Below are 13,861 nucleotides of genomic sequence, written 5' to 3'. Positions count from 1 at the left end.
TGCTTCACTGCAGAAGAGTCCACATGCTGAACTACCTTTCACTACCTGAAAACATTTGAAACACACCATGAAATGAAAACTATAAAGATGACTCATGATTGTTGAGCAGCTATAATCCTATCAGACAAGAATGGGACAACTACTCATCTCCTCTTATTGCTCAATAGTTGCTCACGTCTCAAAAAAGCAGATAGGGCCATTTTTTTGTAGGATCCCCTCTTCTTTGAACAAAAGTATGTAAATGGCAACCCACTGGAAACAAACCATTAACTTTCTTCTCAATATTTGACATTTTCCTTGTTAAAATGTTGTTTTCTTTCAGGAAAGCAAATATGAAGGAAAAGTAAGGAATACATTGAGAAACATAGGCTGGAAAAAGAGGAAGTTAAGATAATGTGACGGAAATTGCTCTGTGTGACTACAGATAACAAAATCAGCCAAAATCAACTTAAATGCTGAATGGACAAATTAATTAGGAAATAGCAAGTAAAGAATGAACACAGCGTTCTTAGAAAACAACAAAACATTTTATCGAAAGGTCATTTTAAAGCAATGATTAGTCATCAATTTCTTATTAATCTGACTAACTAAAGTAATATATGCTTTTAGTATTTACAACAAAAGAAGAACAGATTTATAAGACTGACTGAGACTCAGAGTTTCACAACAGGAAGTGCTTTGCATACCCAATCCCAGATGAGAACGCCTTGAATAATAAAATACAGGACAAGAACTGGGTCTGAACAGTTTAGTGAAGGAACAAACTTCAGCAAGTTGAGATCTGGTATCTCAAACCAGAGTTATTTTTCATTATACTGATGAACAAAACCTACAATAATCTATTTTAAAGGTAAGAACATTATTTGCAAAATATATTCAAATAGCTTATTTAAAGTTTAAAGTTTGGTTCATCTAACATAACAAAATACTTCTTTCTTATGCTGTGTTAGATGTACAGAGAGGAGAATAGAGATATCCTGCACAATAATCCAGGTTCAGAATATCACACTGTAAGCACAAAGTGCCAAATCAGCATTAATATATGATATATATGAAAATTGAAATTCCACTAACATGTGTAAAAGTTATTGTGATACTGAAAACAACTATAATTAAGCTGTGTATTCAAGTCAAATATCTGAAATCAGCTTTTGTCTTGAGGCTTCCTAAGAGAATCTGTGATGTAGAATTTTTTATTTTGTTTTATTAAAAAAAAAGGTTGTATGCACATGAGCTCATCCTGCTTAGTGGAATTAAATAAAAGGATTGTTGCAACATGTACAAATGAAAGATGAAAGCACTGCTGTGAATGATAACCAGAGGTGGGAGGAGGCAGGTAAAGAGGGTGGTCAGTGGTCAAGTTCACCAATCGATATTTCACAAAAATCGTCCCTGTGATCTCTATTTCCCAATTATCTATGTTGCGTGCAAAAATAATTCTTACTGTTATAATTCTTTTCCAGCATAATGTTAAATTGTTGTTTCTCTTTCTGCTCAATTTCACACCTGTTTTTTTTTTTAAATAGTAATGTAGGCATTGTGTAAAAAACAAAATCCCCTCTCATCATCTCCCCTTTAATGATTGATCAAAATGTCAACATGGATCCAGTTTGCAGTCCAAGTCCAGGTGGTCCCTTTTGATTCATAACAATTACTGGATATGTTCATGGGGCTTTTATCCTTAGGGTATTTCAAACATGAGCAAGTTCGTTTAAATTTTGATTTCATTTTAACAGTGTTCTAGACATTGTGAATTTAAAAGGTAAGAGGACTATATGATCACCTTCTGGATAAAAACAAAAGGGCTTTAAAAAGCTTTTCTAAACACAGGAGGAGACGTAAAGCCACTGTTTTAATTTTACAAAAATATTTTACAGCATTTGATCAACACTGAAGACCAAATATGATCCTCATTTCGGATGAAAAACGACATTTTGTTTTTTACTTGTCTCTTGGTAAGTTACTGGAGGTTTTTTCTCAGTCTGACTTCTTGTGTTTTTTCTTGAGTGGACATAGTTTGATTGCTTGTTAACATCATAAGTGACCAATGGGAGTTTTAGTGTCTGCACTGAAATACTCCTGGATGACTGAACGTGTTAAATATGCTTTACTGGATCAATTAGAAAATATCCCCGACTGTTCCATATTTATAATATATTTCACATATTATAGCTATGACTGCAGTATAGGCTGTTAACTGAAGGATATATCTAGATTTACATATCAGGCCTGTCAGGCTTAATCACATCATTTTGCTATTTCTGCTGCAGGCCTCTTGAGTTTTCTACAGTTTATTGGTCAGTAAGTAACACACAAATATTAAAAAAAAAAATAATTGTAATGGCTTTATGGCCAAGGCGACACATTGTGCATCCTTTGTGGTTTTGTTTTTCTCATATCCAGAATGTGAGAAAATGAGGCTGGTCGGACCTTCGCGTTGCTCTGGTAGAGTGGAGATCTTCTACCAAGACAGTTGGGGAACTGTCTGTGATGATCAGTGGAGCATGGCCAATGCTGAGGTGGTGTGTCGAGAGCTAAGCTGTGGGGCAGCTATGGAGGCCAAAAAAGGTGCTTTCTTTGGACAAGGAAAAGATGAGATCTGGTTGGATGATGTACAGTGTGTTGGCCATGAGTCTTCCATCCTTAAGTGTCAACACAGACCTTTTGGGCAAAATAACTGTGGCCATAGTGAAGATGCAGGAGTGGTCTGTTCAGGTAAGCCTAAATAATGTTTGACTTCAGATGTGAGGTTTAACTTTATCAAATAGCATTTTCTCAAAGAAGATGTTTGTGTATTTGTTTTTCCTTATACACATGTATTAAGAACTTTACTTTAGCTTCAAAAATAATATCGTTTTGATGAATTCAACATGTTTACATATGATTTTTTTAAAGATGAAACAAGCAACACATGAAATGTTACACTAGTTGAGAAGGTGGATTTTGTCATTCTCGGACAATCTGGCTGTTTCCACTATTCTCTGATTTTTCTGCTAAGCTAAGCAAGCACTGTACTAACCATTATCATTACCACTGACTGCAGTCACGTAGAATTCCTTCATATGAGCAAGGTGTCAGCTCAGCAAAACCCCCAAATGTCCCTCTCCATGAAATGTGGAACTGTAGTTGAAATTGAGAAATACTGCACAACTAAAAAAACAGCTAACACAGCACTTATGTTAGTCTGCGGCATTATAGTATCTCCTGTTTTAAGTTCCTCTGTGATTATATTTCTGTGAAACAAAAATATAACTGATAAAACTGAATTTTACATATTGCTGTAGAAACCATCATAACCCTGTATAAATTGTAACATGCAATCATGTGTTCATGTGTTTGGTATTGAAATACAGACAGCTATCTGTGTATATTATAGAGAAGATTCATTTATTTGCACAAAATATGAGTACAGATTTTATCACACAATCACAAACATCCATTTTTAGTCTTTTGTTCTTGCCATGTCCAACTAAAGAGGTAATAATGTTTTCCTCCAATTTTTTGGACTACTGAAGTAGTTCACACCAGGAATTTGATATTTAATAGATTTATTATGTGTTGATACTTGCTATAAAGATTTAAAGGTTGTGAAGGCCTACATTTAAAGCATATTTTACAGTGTGCAATGTAACATGTACAATATATGCATTCATATACACAAGACTATAATGATATATAATAATAATAATAATAGTACTAATAATAACATATACATTAATATACACAAAATAAATATTTCTAATCTTTATTACAAACATTTATTTTTGCCCTTAATGTCTAGTGAAAGTGTCAAATGAAAACAGGTAAATTAACAATTTGGCTTACTGGGAAGTACACGTATACCTATTACTGATCACTGATTACTAAGCAAATCAGCTTAAACAAACAAGATAAACCTGTCTGATGGTGATAGCTGACTCCAGTTTTGATTCTGGCCTTAACCAACCAGCTCCTGGCCAAGAAGGCTTTAAAATTAGCAAGCTAACTTAACAAAAAAACTTCCATCCATCCATCCATCCATCATATTATTTAACACCAACTTACCTCTTAGTTTTATATTTAAGAGATATTCGTTATTACATTTTTTTTTATTAACATCATTTACAGAAAATGTGCGGTTTACAAATGGAACCACTCGTTGTAATGGCAGAGCGGAAGTCTACCATGAAGGTCAGTGGAAAAAAGTTTGCAGTGACTGGGGCAAAGAAGCAGCTCAGGTGGTGTGCCGAGAGGGCGGCTGCGGTGATCCTCTCCCTCAGACCGAAACACCCTATTTTGGAGAAGCACGTGACCTCACCGCAGTCAAAACCATCTGCTCTGGAAATGAGACCTCTGTCTCACAGTGCTCAGTTCTAAAAGTCAATGAAAGTTGTGAAGATGCTACTGTTGTCTGTGGAAGTAAGTCACACTTGTGCCCACAAAACTATCACTAATTTGTTGTAAACTGACACTGTTAGACTGTCCCCTTGCTGAATAAACTTACCCTCAACATTTTTTTTAACCCAACAGACAGTCAACCCATTCGGCTTGTGAATGGGACTAATCGCTGCTCTGGTAGAGTGGAAATCTACTATAATTCACAATGGGGAACAGTCTGTGATGACAGATGGGGGATGCAAGAAGCAACTGTGGCATGTCGAGAGATGAACTGTGGCAATGCTCTCGCAGTCAAGTACAAGGCTTACTTCGGGAGAGGCCAGGATCAGGTTTGGTTGGATGATATTGAGTGCACTGGTCATGAGAAGTCCCTTGCTCAATGTCCTCACAGAGGTTTTGGTGAACATGACTGTGACCACAATGAAGATGCTGGTCTCGTGTGCTCAGGTAACACAGGCTCTATTCTGTTTGTTGCTCAAAACTGAGTTTTAAAGAAATTCTTAACAACACCAAATTTTGCTTTGCAGAAACAGTCAGATTGATAAATGGGACTGATGGTTGTTCTGGCAGACTGGAAGTTTTCCATGACGGCCGATGGGGGAAACTTTGTAATAATAACTGGAGCCTTAAAGAAGCTACAGTTGTGTGTAAGGAGCTCAACTGTGGAGTGCCAATAAAATCCCAAAACAACTTCTTTTTTGGTGACAGCTCACTGCGAGGGTTCAGAAGTACATGCACTGGTAATGTGAGCACTATCAGCCAATGTCAACTGCAAGAACACATGGGATCATGTGCAGGTGTTTCTCTCGCATGTGCAGGTAAGAGACTAAAGATACAGATAAATTGTGCCACCATTTTCCAAGGATAGCAAGCGTCATGTTTGATTATTTAAGAAGAATAGCTTTTGTCCATTATCTTTTTTTTACTAATTGTTTACCAGTAAATTAAATTAAAGGTTCGAGGCTCATCAGAAATAATAAATCTACCAACCCAGTGGTAGACACTGACAAGTTAAAGATAACATAATGGTTTCTAGTTATGCATTTAGTAATTTATAAAGGCAAAGGTCATTTGTATTATAAGAAAATATTGAGTGAATAAGAATAGTAGGGAACAGTATAAATGTGGACGTGGCCCAGGTGGATACAAAGTATAACTTTGGATGGATACAAAGTTATACTTTGTATAACTTTGGATGGATGGATCCACGTTACATCAAAGTTTCAGGAATTGCTCAGCGATGGAAGTTCATGCCATGAAGCTCCTAGCACACAGTTGTTGTGCTGTTGTGCTGACTTTAATGCTAGAGGTCTGGAACAGTTATTAAGTCAGCAGAACACATTAAACTATCCTACAACACTATCCTAGCTAATATAACCCTTGGGGTTCATGTGTGGACACTCAGCAAACCTACAGTGGGCTGCCTACATGGGACCACACTGTGGTCAGAACATGTGCCATGTCTCCTCCCATGCCCAAACCAGGAATATTTGCTTTTTAGCAAAACATATAAACCACTACCCTTTGGAGTCACTTGCTCTCAAAGAGAAAAAAGTTCAGATCCTATCAAACAAGTTTGTCTGTCTCTATAAACACATCTAGAGTGAAAAGAAGTGAGTGAAGAAGAAATGGTCAATGCATTATGGGCAACTTCCAGCAGCCCAGGTCTACTGCAACATAACTAAAGAGCATTTAGGCTTACCTGATCTAGCCGTAACTATAACTTTTAACAAAATAGGAAAGCTTTTAGTCCAATCTTAAAAACAGATAGGGTGTCTGTCTCTTGAATCCAAACTGGGAGCTGGTTCCACAGGAGAAAGGGGGCAGAAAGCTGAAGACTCTGCCTCCCATTCTACTTTTAAATATCCTGGAAATCACAAATAAGCCAGTAGTCTGAGGGAGAAGTGCTTTATTGGGCGGGTATTGTACTATGAGGTCTTTAACATAAGAGGGTCCCTCATTATTCAAAATGAATAATGAGTCTGTTTTTTACAATATGCATGTAACTGCATGTAGCTTAATAGAATCAATTTGAAAGTTTGTAATATTTATTGGTAATGCCTTAATGTGTGCCCTCAGGTCAACCACCACTAAGGCTAGTGAACGGCACTGACCGATGCTCTGGCCGAGTGGAGATTCTGCATGACGGCCAGTGGGGAACAGTGTGTGATGATGAATGGGACTTCAGAGATGCTGAGGTGGTGTGCAGAGCCATGGACTGTGGAACACCTCAGACTGCCAAATCCAGTGCCTTCTTTGGTGAAGGCCAAGGATTGATCTGGCTTGATGATGTCAACTGTCTAGGTAACGAGACGTCACTTGTGCACTGCAGACGTTCCTCCTTTGGAGAAAATAACTGCGGTCATGGTGAAGATGCAGGAGTGATTTGTTCAGGTACAAACTGTTGATGTTTCATTTCATACAATGCCTTCTTTTTACTTTTAGATGTTACTTTGTTTTGTTTTTTCTGATTAGCATTTTATTATAAATTATACTGTAGTTATTTCTACAACACTAATAAGAATATCACATGGATTTCAATGAATTCACTTTTTCTTTCATATGAACACCAGCTCATTGCTGATTTTCTCCTCTTTGCTTTGTAGCTACCATTCGACTAATCAATGGGACTGACATGTGCTCAGGAAGGGTGGAGGTCCACCATGGTGAACACTGGTCACCAGCACTTAATGTCAACTGGGGGAGGAATGAAGCTACAGTGGTGTGCAGAGAGATGAATTGTGGAGATCCTGTCAAGATGTCAGGGTCATTTGGTCAAGGTGGAGATCTGAGAGGGTACGAGATCCATTGTAATGGTAGAGAGACCTCTCTCACACAGTGCTCATTTAGAGACTATAGCAGATCTGCCACGAACCGTGTTGAAGAAGCCTCTGTGGTATGCTCAGGTAAGACTTTATGTCAAATTAAATTAGAGTTTCAAAATGTAAGTGAATCAATGATAGCCTTCTTAAAAATATTAAATATAAGTGGTTCCAATTAATGTGTTGATGCAAACAACCAGACAGATATTTTTTCATAGTTGAAACCCATGTGTTGATGCATCTGGTACCAATACCAAAAACATGGTCGCTATGTTCAGACATGTGAGCTATGCCTGAGCATGTACTCTAAGAAGGTCACTAGGATCAGGCAAGCCAACGTACACACAGATGTATAAGCACACAAAATAATTAGCCTGCAACTTTGTAAAGCAACAATGAAATACATAGTTATCTCATCTGTTCAGATGATTAACCTCCTCTTCAAACAGCAGGTGTAAGTATCATGAATTCAGACGCACAGACACTGAAACTTAACAAAGGCTAAGACAATGTAAACAGGATTTAGTGTTTCTGTTTCTGACCTGGCCCCTAAGTTGGATTTCACGTACATTAATTTGAAAACAATGATTTTCAGGTAACGTGAGATTAAATGGTGGATCCACTCGTTGCGATGGAAGAGTAGAATATTTTGATCAAAACCAGTGGGGGACTGTGTGTGCTGAATCCTGGGACATGAATGATGCAACAGTGGTGTGCAAACAGTTGGATTGTGGGAGGCCCCATAAGCTTCTTCAGCTTGGCCCTGGTACAGGACAGACCTGGAATGATCAAATTGAATGCAATGGAAGAGAGTCTACATTGACTCAGTGTCCACAAAGACCATATCCAGACAGGACTTGCAACAACACTGTATTGGCTGGTGTTTTCTGCACAGGTAAGAGAAAAGCATACAATAAAGGCTGTGAAACTATGTGAAATGTCAATAAAAACAGAATTCAGTAATGTGAGAATCTTATAAATCCATGGTTGATTCACAATAGAACCTAGAAAACACCAAAATTTGACATTCTTCTGGAAAAGCATTGATGACTATGAAATTAGCAGCTTACAAATCTGGAAAGAATCAAAATGCTGCATATAAGTTTTAAAGCAACATGTGTTTCCATGCAAGATGATGTTTATATCTGGGAACGCTTTGAGCAGTTGGAAATATAGCAAATATTTTTCTTACATTTTGTCAGTTGAAATATTAGATTTTTTTTTCCATGGTTCTATTGTGAATAAAATATTTTCTTACTGAATTCTGTTTTCACTTAGATTTTAAACAGTGTCCCAACTTTTTAGGAATTAGATTTGTACAAAAAATGCCAGAATGTAATGTCGGCAGCTCTTCTAAATTTAAATAATGTACAATATATCCCAAAAGGCTGATTCTGTTCATTTGCACGTAGCGTTTTCAGTGGGAGAAACATTTCGTCACTCATCCAAGTGACTTCTTCAGTCTCAGCAGACTGCAGGTCTCCTCAGCCTTATAAACAGAACATGATGAGGTCCATTCCTTGATCATTAATATTTGATCAGTGGTTGTTGATCAACGGTCATGACAATTTGCATTTTAATTATCAAAGAATTGACCTCGCAGCTCATTGTTCATTCAGTTGTGCTGGTTTCAGTTATTATGCAATGTACTGTTTATAAGACTGGGGAAACCTGCAGTCAGCTGAGACTGAAGAAGTCACTTGGATGAGTAACGAAATGTTTCTCCCTCTGAAAACGTTACGTCCAGATGAACAGAATAAACCTTTTGGGATTTACTTAGCTGGATGATTGAGCATGCATCAAGACTGTACAATATACCTAAACACATCACAGTTATTTTGTTGATTATTCTTCCACACCTGTGGCTACATTTTTGGTTTACTTGACTTCACAGGAAGCTTGGCTATCCGGGTGGATAACAGTAACGATGAGTGCTCTGGAAGAGTGGAGGTACGTCATGGCGAGCAGTGGCACACAGTGTGTGACACGGACTGGACTCTAAGTAAAGCTCAAGCAGTTTGCGAGACGCTGGAGTGTGGACGTGCCATGAATGCTCCTGGTGCTGCTTTTCACGGCCCAGGCAGTGGACCAGTGGTGGAGGCTAGCTCTTCATGCTTTGATAATGTGACATCTCTTCAGCAATGCTCAGTCAAAGGTTTTACAAGAGCAACCTGCGGGCATGAACATGATGCTGGTGTTCTCTGTGCAGGTAAAGACTTTTATCATTGTGTGTTCAAAATTCTCAGATATTTTTTCCTAACATCAAAGACAGTATAAAAGATGAATGTAGCTCCAAGTGTCACCAACTGGTTTGTGAAGTCCTATTATGGAGCCTTGAGATTACTCTTTTTTCGTAGTCACCATCTTGGTGTTTTAAACTAGAGGTGATGAGAAACAGGCTGTTTGAACTGGGAAACCACATGCTAATGACATAATTGTAGCTAATGTAATTACCGGATTTGACCAAGTAATGTGTTACATTACCGCGTTACTGGGAAATGTAATGTGATTACAGTTATTTTGAAACCCGTTAAATGAACAGCACTGCTTATCTTACTCTATAGATTAAAAAACAAAATGTAAAACATATTAAAATGTTAAAGTGACTAATAAACTAATAAACTATATAATATAAGTAATATTATACTTCAGTATTTTGTTATTAGTTGCAAAAGTCTGTATATGAGCTATATGATTCATGTATTAATACAAAAATATTATTTTAAGGACTTTCCTTTGCACTTGTATTCACTCTTTCTGCTCTGTTATGCAGCACAAGTCCAGTTGGTGGGTGGCTCAGGTGAATGCTCCGGCAGAGTGGAGGTCTTCTATAAAGGACAGTGGGGAACTGTGTGTGATGACGATTGGGAAATGAGCGATGCCGATGTAGTATGCAGACAGCTTGGTTGCGGTCATGCCGTTTCAGCACCTGCAAGTGCCCATTTTGGTAGAGGCAGTGGCCCTATATGGCTGGATAATGTGGAATGCTCAGGCCAAGAGTCTGCACTTTCACACTGTTCACATCCTGGTTTTGGACAAAATAACTGTGGGCATGGTGAAGATGCCAGTGTTATCTGCTTAGGTAAGAGACAAAGCTCATTTTGAACTAACAAATGATCTCATTGCTTGTAAGAATACCGTGTTGGCAGTTACACAACATTAATTTTCTCTTTTAGGTGCTCTGCAGAAGCCTGAAATCACGATCAACCCTGGGGTAGAGGTAAACTGGGGTGACAAAGTTGAAATTACCTGCACGCTAGTAACAGAACACATGGGCGGGACATTTCTCCTGAAAAAAACCCAAGGGTCATTTCAAATGGAGAAATTCTCAGATCAAGCTTCTGCAACCTTTGTCTTCCCTAAAGTGGACTTTAGTCAGAAGGGTTCATACTACTGTGAATATCAAAAGAAAATGGCCAATCAAATCATCTACTATCCTCAAGGAATTCCTGCTGACCTCTCTGTTGTAGGTCAGTGAATATCATGCACAGTTTTTGTATACTTGTTGGAAATTTGACTTTTTCTAATATATATTTATATATTTATATTGTTTGCAGTTAAACTGGAAAAACCCAGCATCTCCCTGGTGTCCCCCCATGCAATGGTGGTCTACAGTCCCGACAAAGTATCAGTCACCCGAGGCAGCACCTTCTCCATCACTTGTTCTATTCATTCCATTTACTCTAGAGGTTTCTTCAGTTTGACAAATTTAAACACGAACAATACTGAAACAATGTCAGCATTTGGCTACTCAGTCTTATACCTGGCCACTTTTGAGCTCCCTTCAGTAGATTTTAAAGACCAAGGATCGTACACGTGTCACTACAGCGTTAACATCTCTGCAATGTCCTTCTCTTCTGCTCCTTCAAGGAACCTTTATATCTCCGTTACCTGTAAGATCTGAAATTGAAAACAATAAATATATATTACTTTATATAGTATTTATATGGTTATTGTTGTGTCTAACTCTTTTTATTCTTACAGCAAGCTCATCTTCTTCAGTTGTCGCAGCTGTTGTGGGTGTGCTAGTAGTTTTGCTACTCCTCGTGGTTATTATTTTCCTGGTCTGGAGAAGGAAGTGGGGGGTTTCTGGTAAGAAACAGTTTTTATAACTCCATTATCCTCTTTTTTATGATACATATTGTCTTTGAAAGTGCTCTAAACTATTTTGATGTTATCAATGGACAAATCTACTATGCATAACGTATGAGGTGGCACTTGTAGAGATGAATGTACTCATTATTATTTAGGTATTTTAAAGCAACTTTGGAGTCCTTGTTTTGATTTTATAAACACCAGCATTATTCTCTGGTAAACCCACTGAAATCTTTCAATTGAGCAGTGCTCAGTCACATCAAACTGGTTAAGGAACTACTTTACTACTAAACCTTTTCAACTTTATTTCAGAAAATTCACTAAATTGTACCTTTGGGATTAATAACTCATAAAAAGTTATAATATCAACAATACCTTCACTTTTCTCAATCACATCTTTAAGGCAGAAAACTGTGAGAAGAGTACGCAAAGTGAAACACTGAAAAGACACAATACACACACAGCTTACTTTTTGTGATTTAAATATCGACATGGCTTAACATGACATATTTTGTAGTTTAGCTGAGGTTGTAGTTAGATCATTTTAAGATCTGATAAAGACTGGATTATTTCCATTATGTCTTGACAAGTAAAACCTTTGAACTAAAAGAAGGTGCACTTTCTTTTTCACATGACTGTAAGTGGCAATATGTTGGCTGTCTCACCTTCATCATTTGTTAGAGATATTTATATTTACCGTACTTTCCAGACCAGTTGGTGTGATATGCATAACTCCTGAGAGTGAATTTACACTGAAACAACAGAATCTCATAACCAGTGCATTGTTGCTCACTGTCTTCTTGAGGTGTAACTGAGCAACTGATTACACTGTTATCAACTTTATTTCTTTATAATGTCAGTGTTGATCCTCAGCAGCACCTTGAATCAGTTCATTGGTTCACTCCAATGTTTAAAAAAAAGGACTGCTAACGTTATGGTGATGTTTGCTCCATTTTCAGAAGTCATTGTTCAGTTTAGTAACAGATTTGGAGCAGCAATAAAACAAGAAATGGAGGACAAAACCACTGTAGCCCTTGATGAAAGGTAAGGGGAAAAAATGAAACATGCATTTCAAACATGCACAAATATTTTGAATTTAAGAAAGTTTAAAAAATATATGATATGATTATAATTGCCAATTTTGTGCTCTTTGTTCTCTCCTTCAGAGAGAGGAATAACCAACTGTATGAGCCATGCACTCCCAGCCCAGAACAGAGTAAAACTGATGCAGATACTGATAGCAATGCTGAGAGAGCACCCGAAGACCTGGCTGGAAAAGTGTGTTATGAGCTTGAACCTCTTGTTGTTTCATGATAACATGTATGAAAACATAACCTCAGTAATGTGGTTTTAGTAAATATAAAGAGGAGTATAACAGTAGGCTAAAAAGCAGAACTTTAGTGAAATATTTGCAAAAAGTTTCATTTCTCTTTTGACATCTAAACCACATCCATAGTGATGTTGCAATGACCTACTCTGAACCATAGTTTTCAACGCAACAGCAAAGTGACTACCAAACTATTTCAGATCAGCAAAATAAACACTTTCATTCTGTGTGAAGTTGCTCTTTAGGACTGTTTAAGGATTGTCGGTTTTTTAAATTCTTTTTTCAACAAATAATTCATAAATCTTCAGACTTTGTTTCATTAAACCTGAGCTGTTTCCAGTCTTTTAAGAGAACTTTAAATGATTTGTTTAAAATAACATGTATGCTTATCCTGTCAGAGTATTCCTCTTTCATGCAAAAGTCTTTTTCACGTGTTTTTATTTGGTAATTTTTGTCTGCACTGAGTGATTCTCACACTTCAAGGTTCAAGGACTTTTACGAAGATGCCTATTATGAATATCTTGTTTGACTTTAACACTGACTATATTTCATGATGAGTTGCTTTTTCTTCTTAATCTTTTCTGGTATAAGAATAAATATGTACTTCATATACAACATGGGTCATTTGTTATACATGGTCCATTTGCACATCATAATTTAATTATCATAATCACAGATTAAATATATACGTTATAGAGGTCCTTCAAGTATCAAAGAGTATCAAAACTGACTATATCAATAGCATATCATTAGTCGATACTGGAAAAATATATAACTTACACATTTCATTAAATATAAATATTTAGGTTGTACATAACTTTTATGTAAAATTCTCATTGTAATTTAAAAATATCTCAGTAGACCTTTGGTCAAAATACATTTGTAGATTAAATAAGCTACATAAAGTACAATATATTTAGATTAACAAAATTTAAAGTGTCAAATGGAGAAGTCTGAAGAAGTCAGTTTGATAAGTGACGAAATGTTTCTCCCACTGAAAATGCCTCGGTATTTACTGGGATTTACTTACCTGGATGATTGAGCATGCATCAAGACATTTTGGATTTTAGTTTTTAAAGAACATTTTTTTTATTTTGCAATTTTTTTAATGGTGTTTATTCCTGTTTTCCTTCTCTGGGAATAAACCTTTACTGATTGGACCTGCTGAGTCTGTGCCCTGGGTTCTGATTCGCTTGCTCCCCCTTGTGTTAAAGAACCTCCTGGTGTGACATTTAGGCCC

General features: G+C 37.0%; 1 protein-coding gene across 1 annotated transcript; it reads left to right on the top strand.

Moving 5' to 3' along the window:
• The first annotated feature begins 760 nt into the window (after nt 1-760).
• On the top strand, nt 761-13,114 carry LOC308396449 (scavenger receptor cysteine-rich domain-containing protein DMBT1-like). Its single transcript, XM_080881760.1, has 17 exons — nt 761-850; nt 1,878-1,955; nt 2,271-2,297; nt 2,404-2,715; nt 4,108-4,398; nt 4,510-4,824; nt 4,905-5,195; nt 6,457-6,771; nt 6,984-7,283; nt 7,795-8,094; nt 9,094-9,408; nt 9,973-10,281; nt 10,376-10,669; nt 10,757-11,092; nt 11,184-11,291; nt 12,254-12,338; nt 12,461-13,114. The coding sequence occupies exons 2-17, from the start codon at nt 1,904-1,906 to the stop codon at nt 12,606-12,608; spliced, it is 3,798 nt and encodes a 1,265-aa protein (XP_080737886.1). The 5' UTR covers nt 761-850; nt 1,878-1,903; the 3' UTR covers nt 12,609-13,114.
• Nucleotides 13,115-13,861: the final 747 nt, after the last annotated feature.

The sequence above is a fragment of the Rhamphochromis sp. 'chilingali' genome (assembly GCF_963969265.1).
Source record: "Rhamphochromis sp. 'chilingali' genome assembly, chromosome: 5".
In the NCBI taxonomy this organism is placed as follows: domain Eukaryota; kingdom Metazoa; phylum Chordata; class Actinopteri; order Cichliformes; family Cichlidae; genus Rhamphochromis; species Rhamphochromis sp. 'chilingali'.
The sequence above is the reverse complement of the archived record's forward strand: the minus strand, read 5'-3'. Positions and strand labels throughout refer to the sequence as shown.

Bases quoted from the DNA above. Each gene is read 5' to 3' on its own strand.
- LOC308396449 (XM_080881760.1), top strand. From the start codon at position 1,904: ATGATCCTCATTTCGGATGAAAAACGACATTTTGTTTTTTACTTGTCT. The intron at 2,298-2,403 runs GTCAGTAAGTAA...TCTCATATCCAG, and splicing joins GAGTTTTCTACAGTTTATTG to AATGTGAGAAAATGAGGCTG. The intron at 2,716-4,107 runs GTAAGCCTAAAT...CATCATTTACAG, and splicing joins TGCAGGAGTGGTCTGTTCAG to AAAATGTGCGGTTTACAAAT.